The 17,317-nt window shown below is 43.9% G+C and overlaps 1 protein-coding gene across 6 annotated transcripts in view; it reads right to left on the reverse strand.

The window, feature by feature from the left end:
- dnah1 (dynein, axonemal, heavy chain 1) overlaps positions 1–17,317 on the reverse strand; it is a 510,234-nt gene that overhangs the window by 148,235 nt on the left and 344,682 nt on the right. For all 6 annotated transcript variants that reach the window (XM_078209369.1, XM_078209371.1, XM_078209370.1 and 3 more), the window contains 3 exons: positions 15,043–15,239; positions 12,351–12,486; positions 5,693–5,901 (listed from right to left, as the gene is read on the reverse strand). In XM_078209369.1, coding sequence (XP_078065495.1) covers positions 5,693–5,901; positions 12,351–12,486; positions 15,043–15,239 — 542 coding nt within the window. The remainder of the gene's footprint in view (positions 1–5,692; positions 5,902–12,350; positions 12,487–15,042; positions 15,240–17,317) is intronic.

The raw sequence follows: 17,317 nt of genomic DNA on the forward strand, positions 1-17,317 counted from the left end.
GGGGGGGGGGCGTGATTCGGGCATAGAGGCCTGATAATATATACAGATGAAGTTCCCAACGTTGAATGTCAAGAAAGATGTCCCACACTATTTGAGCTTCATACGAGATTTTCCACTCCCGGCGTCGAACCCGCGCGGCAAAAATGGGAACAGAAAATCCTCATGGATGGCGCTAAAATTTTAAATACCGGACAAAGACCTTTTACAATCACTGAATCTATGTCTTTCTGTGAAACCTGAGCAAAAGGAGCTATCTGGCAGTTTCAAAGAAACTTACAATTCTTTCTCTCTTAAGAGACACTAATAACAGATTGAACTTTTGGTTTGTGTAGCCCACGAAGGCCACCTGCATTTCATAATCCAGGGGGGCCAAATTCCCCTCCAATTTGATTTTCATGTTTGCTGACGACACCACCGTACTGGGTCAGATCTCAAACAATGACAAGACAGAGTACAGGAATGAGACAGAGAATCTGGTGAACTGGTGTGGCAACAATAATCTCTCTCTCAATGTCAACAAAACGAAGGAGATTGTCATTGACTTCAGGAAACGTAAAGGAGAACATGCCCCTGTCTATATCAATGGGGACGAAGTAGAAAGGGTCGAGAGCTTCACGTTTTTAGGTGCCCAGATCACCAACAACCTGTCCTGGTCCCCCCATGCCGATACTATAGTTAAGAAAGCCCACCAACGCCTCTACTTTCTCAGAAGACTAAGGAAATTTTGCATGTCAGCTACAACTCTCACCAACTTTTACAGATGCACCATAGAAAGCATTCTTTCTGGTTGTATCACAGCTTGGTATGGCTCCTGCTCTGCCCAAGATCGCAAGGAAATACAAAAGGTCGTGAGTGTAGCCCAATCCATCACGCAAACCAGCCTCCCATCCATTGACTCTGTCTACACTTCGCACTGCCTCGGCAAAGCAGCCAGCATAATTAAGGACCCCATGCACCCCAGACATTCTGCCTTCCACCTTCTTCCTTCGGGAAAAAGATACAAAAGTCTGAGGTCACATACCAACCAACTCAAGAACAACTTCTTCCCTGCTGTTGTCAGACTTTTGAATGAACTTGCCTTGCATTAAGTTGATCTTTCTCTGCACCCTAGCTATGACTATCACACTACATTTTGCATTCTCTAGTTTCCTTCTCTATGATCAGTATGTTTTGTCTGTGTAGTGCGCAAGAAATAATACTTTTCACTGTATATTAATATGTGTGACAATAAATCAAATTCTAAACGTCTGCTTAGACAAAACACCCTATTATCTTTCTTTCAATTCTTAATGGTTGAAACATTTAATCATTTTGGGGAAACAGATCATGGAATCCCTACAGTGCAGAAGGAGGCCATTCAGCCCATCAAATCTGCACCATCTCTCTGGCAGAGCATCTGACTTGGGCCCTAACCCCGTAATCGCATGTATTTACCCCACTAATCACCCTAACCTACATATCTTGGGACACTAAGGGGCAATTTAACATGGCAAATACACCTAACCTGCATATCTTTGGACTGTGGGAGAAAACTGGAGCATCTGGAGGAAATCCACGCAGACATGGGGAGAAAGCACAAATTCCACAGATAGTCACCCAAGGCTGGAATTGGACCCTGGTCCCTGGTGCAGTGAGGCAGCAGTGCTAACCGCTGTGCCACTATGGTACCGAATGGGTGTTAAAGATGGGGGATACGCATTCTTTGTCAAAGATATTGAGGGGGCGAAAGTCATGCGACATGGACTGCTAGCTTGTGTAACCAGTAAACATAGAAACTAGAAGCAGGAGTAGGCCTTCATATATTGCAACACCATTTTTTCATCCAATTCGTAGCAATACAAAAGGACTTCAGCCCAGTTTGAATACCTGGCCATGTCTACACTATTTCAGCTGAAACCTCTGTACCATCACCTACAAGATTGATTCTTTTCTGATGTCTATCTCATTGTGTTAACTCCACTGGAAAAGTGAATTATACAACACTGGTTTCCAGCCTGACGACCTCAGTAAAGACATTGATTCTGGAGTCTGGAACCCACATGAAACACCATTTCTTTTCTTTGCATTGTAAATCTTTTTCTCCTTCTTTTACTTTGGGGATGCAAAAAAGGCAATGTTGGGACCATCCCCCCCCATCTACCCCAGTGCTTTAAGTGTGTGTAAATACACTAACACTTTGAGTTCATCCTTGAGTTTTCTGCTGGGATTATTAATGGAAATTGAATCTCACTAATACCATGGGGTTATGAAATACTATACTAATAAAGGGGGAAGCAAATAAAAACCTTTTCTATTTATGGTTGAGTGGTGAGAGAAGAAACAAGTGTGGAATCAGTATCCATAACACTTGTTGGACATAAAGCCATGGGACTTCATGGGGTCCAGAATCAATGTTCCAAGAGCTACTATCTCCTGACTATATACCTGCTCTGGTAGGCTGTGGGATTTCCTTTGTGACGCTATTGTTCCTTTAAGAAATGTATTTTAATCATGTTTATCTGCAGGATGTTTTAGCAGTCCCTGGGATTTCGCTGGCACCATGTTGTCTGTAGCCATTGTCTTTTATTGTTACTGAAGCAGTATACTTGACATCATGGTTGTTTTAACCTGAACTAATGCAGTGTTCTGCTTTTTTCCCCTGGGATTTTGCAGACTGGGGCTTCATTGGGATGAATGGCAAGTATGGTCATGTGATGGTAAAGCTGGACTTTCACACAGAATATTCAAGTTTAGATGTTGCTTTTGAGAGAAGACTCCCTCTTTACCCCTCTCTGAAGTTGGAGACTGGAATCTGTCAGGAGATAAGTTTTTTTTTGAGATTCTGCTGTATGAGAGTTGCTGCTTTGGAAGCTGCAGGGGGAGAAGTATCTTTTTCTATCTCCGGTATCTGGAGACCGGCAACTGCTAGAGGCTTGGTTTGCTTCTCTGAGGTTTTGCAGTTTCTCTGAAGATTGCTGGCTGGACTTCCGTCCAGAAGTGTTAAAAAACTGAAAATCCAGCATCACATGAGCATATTTGTTTTTGTGATCATTCTGAAGAAGGGTGTATGTTTATGGAGTATCGCTTTAAATTGGAACAAGAGATAGCTAGCTGTTTGAGAAATATGTTCTGTTGTGTTTATGTCTTGTATTTGGTAAAAGTTATGCTAATTCTTTCTGTTATATTCTAATTGTGTTCTTAAATAAACTTTGCTTGATAAAAGCTTCCTAGTAGGTCACTTGAATCATACCTGGAGTGAAACACCTTCCACCTGATTCTTCAATCGCAACACACTAGTTTTTTGGTGCGCGGATTGGGAGATGCGTGTGTCGGACATTTTGCGAGATTCGCGCATGTGTTCCCGACGCATGTGCATTCTCCCACAGTTGCAGAGCAGGCGCAATCGAGACCGGAAACCAGTGGGAAGACCAGGTAAGCGATTTTAATCTATTTTAAATGTCATTATCAGGCCCTGGACTGAATTATCTGGGCCCGATAGCATCTCTCACCCTGCTGGGAGTATTTCACTCCGGCGGGGTTTAGAGTCGTTCTCCACTCTCAGGGAACTAACGGGAGACCCCGCTGGGGTGAACATTGGGGCAATTGGGGCCCCCCCCCCAGGGGTCGGGTGGCAAGGGGATGCCCCCTGGGCATGAGCCCCCTGACAGTGCCAGCATGTGCCCCATGGCACTGCCCAAGGGGCAAAGTGCCCATGCCCAGGGGGCACCTGACACTGCCCACAGGCATTGGGCAGTGCTAAGGGGGTGAGGCCTAGGGCGCAGGGCCAAGAGAGCGGGACCTAGGGGCAATCGGTTGGGGTGGGGGTCCCGCTGCCACTCTGGGATCGGTCGGGGCTGGAGGGAGGCCAGCAATCGATGCGGGGGGTGGGATCGTCACTGCTGGGGGGGGGGGGGGGGGGGGGGGGGGTGGCTGCTGGAGATTGCAGCGCTCCGGGACAGACGGACAGGGGGTTCACAGCTGGCCCGGGAATGCTTGTGCAGGCCCGCGATCGGGCCGTGGGGAGTGTGTAGGAGCAGCACTGCGGTGTCCCGGGCTGGCCAGCAATTGAGCTGCCCAGCAAAGTGCAATCTGACAGTTTGGGGCCACTGCGCATGCGCAGAGTTCCGGAATTGTCTGACTCCAGCGTGAATAGGCCCCGCCCCTGAGTTTTTAATGATATTCACGATTTTAACCTCTGCAGTGCAGAGTGTGGGAAGTTCGAGTCTGAATACCCACTGAAAAAACAATCGTGATTTACACCATTTTTCCAACCAGTTCAGCACTTCGAATATTTTGGGGAGAATCGCCCCCCTTATGCGCACCTATGCCAAAATCACATGTAAAACTTAAGAATCTGGGCTAACTTCACAAAACACCTTGGAGTTTCTGGCTTGGGTCTTAACACCTTTCCCAAAGAAAATTAATGAATCAGACAGGCGGCACGGTAGCACACCGGGCGGCACGGTAGCACAGTGGTTAGCACTGCTGCTTCACAGCTCCAGGGTCCTGGGTTCGATTCCCGGCTCGGGTCACTGTCTGTGTGGAGTTTGCACATTCTCCTCGTGTCTGCGTGGGTTTCCTCCGGGTGCTCCGGTTTCCTCCCACAGTCCAAAGATGTGCGGGTTAGGTTGATTGGCCAGGTTAAAAATTGCCCCTTAGAGTCCTGGGATGTGTAGGTTAGAGGGATTAGTGGGTAAAATATGTGGGGGTAGGGCCTGGGTGGGATTGTGGTCGGTGCAGACTCGATGGGCCGAATGGCCTCCTTCTGCACTGTAGGGTTTCTATGTTTCTATGACAGGTTTTTATAATAATCTGGTAGTTTCATTGGTGTGATTACTGAATTTAGTATTTTGCAGCCAATTAATTAATTGAATTGAGTTTAAATTCCTCCTGCAGTTGTGGTGGGATTTAAACTCATCTCCAGATCATAAATCCAGGTCTCTGGATTGCTGGTCTAGTGACATTATCACTATGCAACTATTCCACAATGCAAGCAATCCCAGGAACTGCTGCTGATTGTTCGTGAATAGACTTTGCCACTGAAATTGTACAGGAAGCTATCCCTAGTTCTATCATTTCCTCTATCTTACCTAATGTTTAATTGCAAATATTAATTTTATCTCTTCATAGTTAAGGAAGGTCTCTCTGCACCTTACTTAACAAGGATTCAAACATTTATAAAACATGGCTCCTGACTGATTGAAAGCCTGATTCGAAGGCTCAGTTTAATAACCAGCAAACTCATAAAACATTGACTTGGTGTTATCACTGAAGTGACAAGGTTGATCTTCTGAGACTTTTTCTGCATGATGTTATACACTAGAATTGCTTAACAAATTTGTCAGTAATGGAGGAGCACCCCAGGTTCCTAATGGGCAACATATCTTCTTCCCTGCACCAAACCCTATTCTTCAACTGAGATAGCAACTTGCTCTCTGCCAGACAGCTCAATTACCATATACTGAATGTCAATCATAATCTACCCAAACATCATTCATTTGAAAAAAAACATTCTACTTCCACTTGGGCCAAGATGAGAACAGAAGCTTTTCTATTCCCTGGAAAGTGAATATATAGTGCTTGACATAATTTCAGAAAACAGAGTACAAAGGATTAATCAGGAAGAATGAACTTGATTGCCATTTGACTTGTGCACTTTTTAAAAACTCAGATGAGAACAATCTGATTTGGCAGGCATAACCAGGAAACTTACCTCATGCACAGTACAGTATGAATATTATTGCGTACTCGTTTTGTGTATGCAGCCATCATATTGGCCTTGGTTGGCTGCTGCCCCAGGTCCTGAACAACAGGTTTCATTGCATTGAAGATTTCCTCCTGTTCATCAAAGATGTACAAATTTGGAACATCTCCTGAGTTCAGAATGTTATTGACATCCTCTAAAAATGATTCATCTTTGATCTGTGGAAATGCAAATGACAAAAGTCAGACTTTTAAGTTGTCTATAAAAAGCTGTTTAAAAATTATATATTTTTCCCACTCAAGGGGAGAAATGACTTGCCAATATAATTGTACGAATGCTTAAAGTGCTCATATCAAATTCTTGTCCTATCTATTTTAAATAGGTTTGCGTTTGGAGGAATTTGACAGAGCACCATAGATATGGCTAAGGCAATGTTGTCAACAGTACATTCTAACTTCTGGCTAAATTTAACTTGTGGAACCCCAAAGTATGAAGCTGCACATAAAGAAACTAATTTACAAATATTAGCCTGGAAATTACTGTTTGCAATATTTGCATACACGTGCATTGAAGTATCTGGTTTAACTGTTGTATTGAAATATAGATACAGGAATAAAGTATTAATATACAAGTTCTTGAAACATTCATATCAGCCTTTTGAAGCAATAATTTTCAGTTAGATTAATTAGATGTCTTTCACAGCCAATTACTCAAGGATAATTCCAATTTTGGACAATTGTTTCTAAATTATATATAACCATAATATAGTTAATTATGTTTATTATTTTTACTTTTTGATTTTCATTGGCACAGAGTATTAAAGACTGCAGGTAACTTGGATGCCATTTATTCCTTCAAGTATCCTGTATGCCAGCAGAAAAATGTAGCTCTGCAAACATGGGCAATGAGTTTATAATTATTTGATTATGGCAATACAAATATCAAGAATTTGGAGATTACTATTGAAACGACTCCACTCACATTCCTACTGAATTAAAATTATTCACATTGATAACTACCTTTCTCAACAGTTTTATGAATTCATAATTCAAATAAGAACTCTGCTTCACTGTAGATCCAAGCTCCCTGTGAGTGACATGACCACATGCTTCCCAGAAAGACGTATATTATCCAGTAACTCTATATTTTCTTATAGACAACCGTAATCATTTCTGCATAGTGGGGTCAATTTTCATGTACAGGTTTAAATCAATCGGAAATAGTTATCAATGCTGAAATCTGGCACAGTGGTTAGCACTGCTGCCTCACAGTGCCAGGGACCCAGGTTTGATTCCCGGCTTGGGTCACTGTCTGTGCGGAGTTTGCATGTTCTCCCCATGTCTGCGTGGGTTTCTGCTGGGTGCTCCAGTTTCCTCCCACAATCTGAAAGAGGAGCTGGTTAAGTGCATTGACCTGAACAGGCGCCGGAATGTGGCAACTAGGGGAATTTCACAACAAATTCATTGCAGTGTTAATGTAAGCCTTACCATGACTAATAAATAAACTTTACTTTAACTTTAACTTACTTATCTTGCCAAAACGGTAGGGTGTTCATATGTATCTCCTTTTGGGCTCTGAGTACTTTTTAGAGTTTCAACATGCATGCATATTTTGGAAGCAACTTGCACCAGATGCCACATTGGTGAGGGCAGTAGCGCATGCAGTGAACGACCATCAGAAGTATGCTGAGCAGGTAGATCATGATGTCAAACTGTGTGAAATGCCAATTTGACATCAGTCGTGTTATTTTGGAGTTCAATGCTCCATCTCATACTCACTCTTAATCTTGTACCAGCTAAACACGTTCAGGAGTGGGAAGGACCTCACATTACAAAATAAACATTCGTACACCAATTTATGAATTAAATCATGCCATATTGAATCACCATTGTGCGTCCTCATGCATTTCCTCATTTGCTGTCTTCCATATAATTTTACTTGTTTTATTTCTTTTAACCAGTGCTGTTCCGATAGCTAATTCATAAATGGCAAAAGACTGCTAACTTTCACTATAAGGGATTGCACATTATCTTGGGATTGTAACATTGGTATCATATTTGACTCAACGTGAGCTTCTGAACACATATCTGCACCATCACTAAGGCCAAGGCTATCTATTTCCACATTGCCCAACTTGGTCCCTGCTTCAGCTCAACTGCTGCTCATGCGCCTTTATTACCTTTAGTCTTTACTATTCTAACACTTCTAGCCCGCTTGCCATCTTCTGTCCATAAATTCAGCTCATTTAAAACTCTGTTGCCAGTATCCTAAAGTCCTGTTCACTTGCTCACCTAGTTGGCTCCTAGTTGAGGCACACTTCAATTTTAAAAATTTCATCCTTGTTTTCAAAGCCCTCAAAATCCTCAAGCTCAATCTCTGTAACCCCCTCTAGCCCTATAACTCTCCAAGATCTCTGAAAGTATCCAACTCTAGCCTCTATCCCCAATTTTAATCACTCCACTATTGAAGTCATGCCCTCAGTTGCTGAAGGCCTGAGCTTTGGAATTCCTTCCTCAATCCTCACTGCCTCATACCTGCTACCACCTCCTTTAAGGTGTTCTTTTAAACTTACCTCTTTGAGCAAGCTTTTGGTCATTTGCCCGAATATCTTATGTGGCTTGGCATCAAAATTTGTTTCATAACACTTTGTGAAGCGCCTTGGGGTATTTTATAATGTTAAATCTTTGGCTAGAAGTGTTGAGTGGATGATCCATCCCAGCCTCCTCCAGACAGATAACAGTCTTCAGTCAATTCGATTCACTCCACATGATATCAAGAAATGGCTGAAGGCACTAGAAACTTCAAAGGCTATGGGCCATGACAACATTACTGAAGACTTGTGCTCCAGAACTTGCTGACCCCCCTGGCCAAGTTGTTCCAATACAGCTCCAAAATTGGATATCTATACAGCAATTTGGAAAATTGCCCAGATATGTCCTTAACACAAGAAACAGGACGAATCCAACCTGGCCAATTACCGCCCCATTACTCTCGATTATCAGTAAAGTGATGGAAGGAGTCATCAACAGTGCTATCAAATGACACTTAGAGTCATAGAGGTTTACAGCATGGAAACAGGCCCTTTGGCCCAACTTGTCCACGCCACTCTTTTTTAAAAAAAACCCCTAAGCTAATCCCAATTGCCCGCATTTGGCCCATATCCCTCCATACCCATCATACCCATGTAACTATCTAAATGCTTTTTAAAAGATAAAATTGTACCCACCTCTACTACTTCCTCTGGCAGCTTGTTCCAGACACTCACCACCCTCTGTGTAAAAATTGCCCCTCTGGACACTTTTGTATCTCTCCCCTCTCACTTTAAACCTATGCCCTCTAATTTTAGACTCCCCTACCTTTGGGAAAAGATATTGACTATCTACCTTGTCTATGCCCCTCATTATTTTATAGACCTCTATAAGGTCACCCCTCAGCCTCCTACGCTCCAGAGAAAAAAGTCCCAGTCTATTCAGCCTCTCCTTACAACTCAATCCATCAAGTCCCAGTAGCATCCTAGTAAATCTTACCCAGCAATAATCTGTTCACGGACACTCAGTTTGAGTTCTGCCAGGGTAACTCAGCTCCTGTCCTCATTACAGCTTTGTTTCAAAATTGGGGAAAAGAGCTGAACTCCAGAGGTGAGGTGAGAGTGACTGCCCTTGACATCAAGGCAGCATTTGACCGAGAATGGCATCAAGGAGTCCCAGCAAAACTTGGGTCAATGGGAATCAGGGGGAAAACCCTCTGCTGTTTGGAGTCATACCTCGCACAAAGGAAGATGGTTGTGGTGGTTGGAGGTCAATCATCTCAGCTCCAGGATTGCAAGTATTGCTCAGGGTAGTGCCCTAGGCCTAACCATCTTCAACCGCTTCATCAATGACCTTCCTTCCATCATAAGGTCAGAAGTGGGAATGTTCCCTGATGACTGCACAATGTTCAGCATCATTTGTGACTCCTCAAATACTGAAGCAGTCTAAAATGCAGCAAGACCTGGACAATATCCAGGCTTGAGCTGACATTCATGCCACAAAAGTGCCAGGCAATGACCATCTTCAACAGGAGATAATCTAACCATTGTCACCTGGCATTCAATGATATTACCATTGCTGAATTCCTTACTGTCAACATCCAGGGGTTTGCCATTGACCAGAAACTGAACTGGACTACCATATAAATACTGTAGCTAGAAGAACAGATCAAAGACTAGGAATCCTGCTGTAAGTAACTCACCACCTGGTTCCCCAAAGCCTGTAAACCATCTAAAAGACGCAAGTCAGGAGTGATGGAATGCTCTCCACTTGTTGGATGAGTGCAGCTCCCACAACACTCAAGAATCTCAACAACATCCAGGGCAAAGCAGCAAATTTGATTGCTACCCCTTCCACAAATATTCAGGGGCGATTCTCCCATTCTGACCTGCTAATTTTTTGGCGGGTTCGGTCAGGAGATGCATGCATGCGGGATTCACGCATGCGTTCCTGAGGCATGCACGTCTCCCACCACTGGAAATCAGGCGTGGTCGGGACCACGCAGGAAACTGGCAGGAAGACCGGGTAAGTACTTTTAATTTATTTACATGTAATTATTTGGCCTGGGACTGAATTCTTCGGGCCCGATAGTATCTCCCACCCCGCCAGTACAGTTTTGCTCCAGCGGGGTTTACAGTAGCTTCTCATTTTTGGGGAACTAGCGGGAGACCCCGCTGGAGTGAAGGGGGAGCAATCTGGGCTCCCCCAGGGGATTGGGCGGTGGGAGGATGGTGTCCCTGGCATGGGCACCTTGGCAGTACCAGGCTGATCCCAGTGGCACTGCCCAAGGGGCAAAATGCCCATGCCCAGGTGGCACCCTGGCACCTTACACTGATTGTAAAAATTGATGTGTAGATACCAGTGGATGTGCTGAATGCCTCCTATTTAGCCTGGCTTAGCTGGCAACCTTCTCCACAACAGACAGGAATTTCCTTTCAGGATACTCATTGGTGCCAATATCGATGTAGAGATAAAGAAAGCAACATCCTTTGCATAAAGGCTCATGAAAATCCAAGTACAAGGAAGAAAATTTGAACATGAAGAGAAATGCTCACTAAACAGTAGGGTGACTTTTCTTTCTAGGTGCTTTGAATGATACAGTTCAGCACTTAGCAACACAGCATTTTCTGTTTTTATTTCAAATCTCCAGCATCTGCCGCATATTACTTTTATCTATTAATGTAGCTTGGAAATTGCTTTGAGTGATGTTAATGGTATCACTGATAAGTAATTCTCCATTGTGTTAATGAAGTTGTAAAACTGTAAAGTATATTTATTAGTCACAAGTAAGGCTTACATTAACACTGCAATGAAGTTATTGTGAAATTCCTCTAGTTGCCACAGCCTGGCGCCTGTTTGGGTCAATGCACCTAACCAGCACGTCTTTCAGAATGTGGGAGGAAACCGGAGCACCCGGAGGAAACCCACACAGACATGTGGAGAATGTGCAAACTCCACACAGACAGTGACCCAAGTCGGGAATCGAACCCAGGTCCCTGGCGCCCCAGTGCTAACCACTGTGCTACCATGACGCCCCTGTCTATTTCAAATGGTTAAACACCGCTGTATAAACAACAGAATTTGATAAGATTGTTCATAGCTATTTCCAGGCTCTTTTTTTAGTTATTTTATCTAAACGCAAAGTGTTTGATATTAATTTTAACAATGTGTACTAAAGACTAACAGACCACTTCATCTGAAGTTAAGCACCCCTGGACATTCTATTATCTTAAAACTGATATAAGTTGCTGTTCATAGTAATTAACTTTGATTCAATGATACTTTTCCAGTTGCTGCTGCTGAATGGGAACAGGAACCCGGCTCCCACTCTATCCGCCAGTGAATGTGTGGTTTCTTCCGCCACTGATGTCACTATTGTGCATCTGCTCTCCATCGTTGTCCAGATCCTGCTCCCTCCCTCTGTCTGCTGCCCAATGCTCCCCATCCATTTCTCATTTCCTCCCCCTTTCTTCAGCTGCACCTTCCTGCTTCCCATTCAAGTGAGAGAGAGTAGTGAAGGGAGTGTGTTGACTGGAAGGAACAGAGAGAGCAGGCAGCAGAAAATGGGAGGGAATGGCTTTAGGAGTAGCCAAAGAAGCAAGATGTGGGAGGGAGCAACAAGGGGAGTGGTGGCAGGAGGTGAAAAACAGGTGTCAGAGGAAGTGGCAAAGGGCGTAATAGAGAACGCGGGAAGTAGGAGGGAGAATGAGGGAAGTGGGATGCAACAGTGAAGTGGTGAAAAGAGCAGGAGTGAAAGGGAGGAAATGGCGAAAAATGTGGGAGGGAGCACAAAGCAGGAAGGATCAGCAAAAAGAGCAGGATGAAGTGGGAAATGAGAAAGCAAGTGAGAGTAGAAGGTAGTGGAAAGTGGGAGGGAGAATGCAGGAAGCATTAGGGAGCCGATTGCAGAGGACAGACAGTGCAGGAGGCAGACAACGAGGGTGGGAGGTAACAGGGGGAGAGATGGAGCGAGAACAAGATGGAGCGAGAACAATATTCTCTTCTCTCTTTGTTTGGTTTTCGCCATCTTTGATGTAGGCAAAGCTGTCAGTGACATCACGGGCACTGCAACAGTGAGTGTGGAGAGTACACCTTCTGCAGTTATGGCTTCAGCAAATGCAGCCATTCCAGAAAGATACCTGTGTGTCTACAAAAAGGAAGGTGAGCTGTTGGTACTGTATTCCCGCTTTCATCAAGATCCCTTTGATGTCTTCTCTCCATTCTGCTGGTCCGTAATTTTTGGCAAGTTCAATTTGAAAACATTCAAATTCAGCCCTGGCAGAAAAAAAAATGACGCTTAAACAAAAATCACAATAAAAAGCATTTTACATTGACAAATGGGCACTTACACTAGTTAACTTTCAATTTATTTATTATCCAATACTCCTGATGGGGAGGTAGTATAGAATTCTTAGTATGAGGCCCTTCATTTTAGTTTTACTATAATAAATAGACTAGGTTAAGGTAATTATAAAGTGCCTTCTATATATAGTGAGAATTCATAATGTGCCGAGTACAAAATATGCAAAGGTATTATAAACTGTATAACCACAAATTAACCAAGTATTAAAAGCTTAAACTGTATTTTCAATATATATATTATGCACCTTGGCCAACTTCGTTCTGAATGCAGCATGATGGGAAACAGTAGTAGACAGGCCAAATTCTTTTAATACAATGGAGCATAGAAAGGCAGCTTCTGTTATCTGTTTTTGGATATGCGAAAGGCAAGTTTAATAGGCCTGCTGTTTAAGAGAGTAAATTCATTCATGGGTAGGCTGGAGCAGTCTCTCAAGCTGATAAAGGAGGCCCCAGTTCCAGTGAAAGAGTGACTCCTTTCACCAATTAAAAATCACAGATGTTAACTATGACCTTGAATACTGGTAATGATGTGGGTTAGGTTTCCTAGGTAAAGGGGAAGGAACCTACATGGGCAATAAGCTAATAATCTCTCATTCCTGTTGACAGGTGGAACGTTATTGGCTAAGGAATAATGTTGAATATTGTGATTGGACCCTCCAGTCTGATTGACAAGACTGGGTGGGATATTGAAATGTTCAGAACAATATAATAATTTTACCTTACAATATTAGCAATATTACAATACAACCCTCATTGACTGTGTCTCTCTTCTGATGCATGCATTAGCAAATAAATTCTTTTTCGTTCTTTGACTATATACTATCTTTTGCAGTCTATGTATTGGTTGAGTGAGGTTCAACAAGTACAGAGCACTCCAGGGGAAACCTCAGAAAATTCCTCTTACAACACCTAACTTGTTGAGAGCATCTTATGTGATATCTGATTTCATGCTTCTGCCTCAGAAAAATTCACGCACATATTCAAGAAAGAGTTAAGTAATAACATTAATATGGTGCTATCCCAACTACCTCAACAGTATTATATTAAAACTAAAAAGCTATCATTGTAATATAATTTTTTCAATACTAGCCCTGTTTCTTTTGCTTTGCACCATCATCCTCTTTTGTCATTTAGTCTCCTTCCATCCTAGTGCTGATCTTCCATTTTGTTCTTTCTCCACCTTGCTCCTTTCCCAGCCTCTGTACCTGATTCATACCTGTTACATCTCTAACTTATTCCAGTTCTGACAAAAGATTATTAACCTGAAATGTTAACTTTGTTTCTCTCTCCACAAATGTTGCCCAATCTGCTGAACCTTTTCAGCATTTTCAGTTTTTATTTCAGATTTCCAGTAGGTGCACTATTTTGATTTTTAGTCAAATATACAAGTGGCAGTCTATTTTCTCAATTCATTCTACATTTTGCCATTAAATGTCATCAACATAATTTGGCTCATCCTTAGAATGTGTAGCTGTTTGTATTGTTCAGTGTGTAACTACAACTAACAATGTAACAGAAACCTTTTCATTATGGCCTGGATTTTGTGGGCAACGGGGTCTTGCTCAATGAGGCAGAACAAATGGGAGCCTGACAGCTGTCCAGTATTGGCAGCACCACTGGGAGGGGTGGCCCTGCTGGTACTACAGAGAGGCCTAATATTATGATCGCCATTGAATCCCAAGAGACAAGTATAGAAAGGATGGGAGGTTGTGGGGAAAGGATTGGAAACAAAGGTTGAGGGGTGGCTTCCTCCACGGTTTGGCTTCCTGATGCCGGAACCCTCGACCAGGCTACAGTGCCTGTGAATGAGGGACCTTCTTGATAGGTCACTGGCAAACCCTGCTTGGTTGCCTCCCTAGGTGGTGAATTTTTTGCCCGTCACTGGCTGAATACCAGCAGCGTCTGGATGAGGCCCTTAAGAGTGTCAATTGGCAGCCGGGTGAGAACGAGCCCACAACGTTCCCTACCCAAACTTGATAGGAAGGAGGCAGGAGAGCGGGAGGATCTCTACTCTGCACCATCCCAGTTAATCAAATGCCCCCGCCAGCCCAACTATGAAGTTGTCACCTGAAGATGTGCTAAATTCTGTCCTAAGAGTCGTGCTCCTTCACTTACTTTCTCAGTTTAAAAACATGCCCCACATTTATAGTCTTGTGGAATGATACTGCCCAGTTAATGCAAAATAATGGAGTCCAATAACATAAAAACACTGAGCCTGAGAAAAATCATACAAATTTGAAAGGTTAACTCTGTATCTCTCTGCACAGATGCTGCCAGTTTTTAAAAAAATTCAGATTTCCAGCATCAGCAGCATTTTGCTTTTATTATTAAATGGACAATCCAAATTGGTTTCTAGAAGCTGCAACTCTACACAAAGCCACAAAAGTGTAACTTCACCACATACTTGTTCAGAGAAATTACATAAAAGAACAAAGCTTATGCTGTTGGGCAGATGTAACCCTTACTTACATATGTGATGCTAATCTTGTAAGGGACTGTCGCCCACTACCCCCAACTCCCAGGAGCAGAGCATTGCCCATTGGTTGCCGAAGAATTCTGCTGATTCTACAGATATGTTGGATGGCATCCATGAAGAGAACGAGCCTTAACTTGCTGGTGCTGGTCTGATTGAAGTCATCCATGTATTCCTCAATAACGTGCTCCATCTAGAAGGAATAAAGAAGAAATACTACTTGATTACACTGTGCCTTCTTTAGTTTAAGGATTAGATAAGAGGTATATTGAGCGACTGAGCACCTATGCCTACAACAGATGCAGACACTGTATTGCCTGGAAATAATGTGGAATTGGTTCAACTGCAGCTTGTGGCATCCTCAAGTCAGGAGGTGCAGGAAGGCACCAAGTTCAACTAGGTCCATAGAGGTAACTGATCCTTTTCTCTTCAAAGAGACTCATTGAGTCTTCAGGCAGGTCTAGAGACCTATCAAATACTTCTTGGGCATCAGCCAAAAGGGACTGCTATCAAATAAAAGCAAATTACTGCGGATGCTGGAATCTGAAACCAAAAGAGAAAACGCTGGAAAATCTCAGCAAGTCTGGCAGCATCTGTAAGGATAGAAAAGAGCTGACGTTTTGAGTCCAGATGACCCTTTGTCAAAGCTAAAAGGCATTGAAAGTGGGAGATATTTATACTGCAGGGGGAGGGAATGAAAGATGAGTCATAGCCCTAGAAACCAGGGGAAAAGACTGTCCACAGAGAGAATATGTGAATGGAGAAACGGCAGAGAAGCTGTAAGCTGTGACAGATGGAGATGTTGGGCGGGGGGTGGAGGAATGGGACAGAGGTAGATTGTAGAAAAGGGGAAGCGGGGGAGAAAAGGTAAAGGGAGGGGGATGAAGTAGGGGGGAGGAAAGAGTGGGGGGAGGGGGAAGAAAAATGAAGAAAGACCATAAAGAAATAAAAGGTAGAGAACAGTAAAAAATTAAATGAAATAGAATGAAAACAAGGGGGGCCGAGGTGGAGTAGAGCAAATCATTTGAAGTTGTTGAATTCGATGTTGAGACCAGAAGACTGTAAAGTGCCGGAAGATGAGATGCTGTTCATCCAGTTTGCGTTGAACTTCACTAGAACATTGCAGCAAGCCAAGGACAGACATGTGGGCATGGGAGCAGGATCGTGTGTTAAAATGGCAAGCAATATTTTTTACTGTTCTCTACCTTTTATTTCTTTATGGTCCAAGGATGGACAGGCAGATAAACAGTGCAGGAAAAAATAAGCACATGACCAGACCCTCACGATTTACTGAGGGTAACCTCAAGAGGCTGCTGGATGTGGCAGAGGCGAGGCGGGACACTCTCTTTCCCCCAGGGGGACACAGACTCAGGGGGTCTGATGGCAATGCAGCCTGGGAGGCAGTTGCCATCTCAGTTAGTGCCATGGCGCTGGCCCCCAGAACAGGGAAGCAGTGCCACAAGAAGGTCAATGACCTCATTGGGCAGCAAGGGCGGGTGCTTAACCCCATTTTGCAGCTTTCCCCAAATCGCCCCACAGGCGCTGGATCTGTCCAGGGAAGGGGGGATGCGAGCTGTCAGCGACAGCATGGTTGGGCTGGAGTCAAGAAGTGAGCTCCTGTCAATCCTCCAGTTAATTTGAGGCAACTTCTCGGGGGCATGGGTTTTGGGTGTGTGGGGCAAGGTTTAAAAGAGTTGTACAACGCATGTTTATTTGCACAGAGAGGGGGGGGCGAGTGCCTGCAACTCGTTACTGGGGGAAGTTGTGGAGGCAGATACGAGAGTGACCTTTAAGGGGCATCTTTACAGCTACGTGAATGGGATGGGAATAGAGACATATGGTCCCCAGAAGGGTAGGGGTTACAATTCAGATGGGCAGCCTGTTCGCTGCAGGCTTGGAGGGCCGAAGGGCCTGTTTCTGTGATGTAATCTTCTTTGTGCTTTGTTCTGTGTTCAAAGGAGAAATGTGAATCAAGTTTGGGTTCCTCTGCTTCCCTTGCACTTCACCTTGTGTCCTGTGTTGCAGGGACAGATCTGGATGCCCCGGGGCCATCGGCATTGTGGCCCCCACTGCGGCTCCCCCCCATCCTGCTCCAGACAGCTCGGACGAATCCTCGGAGGAAGCAGATGAAGGGACCTCCGAGGGTGGCACCTTTTTGGCATTAGCTTCCACCTCACAACTCACCATCCCAGATACAGTCATGTCAGTGGGTCCAGTTATTGGTGAGACTTCTGGGTCACTCTCTGGTGAGAACGACATATCTGATAATAT

Source organism: Mustelus asterias, chromosome 3, assembly GCF_964213995.1.
Source record: "Mustelus asterias chromosome 3, sMusAst1.hap1.1, whole genome shotgun sequence".
Lineage (NCBI taxonomy): Eukaryota > Metazoa > Chordata > Chondrichthyes > Carcharhiniformes > Triakidae > Mustelus > Mustelus asterias.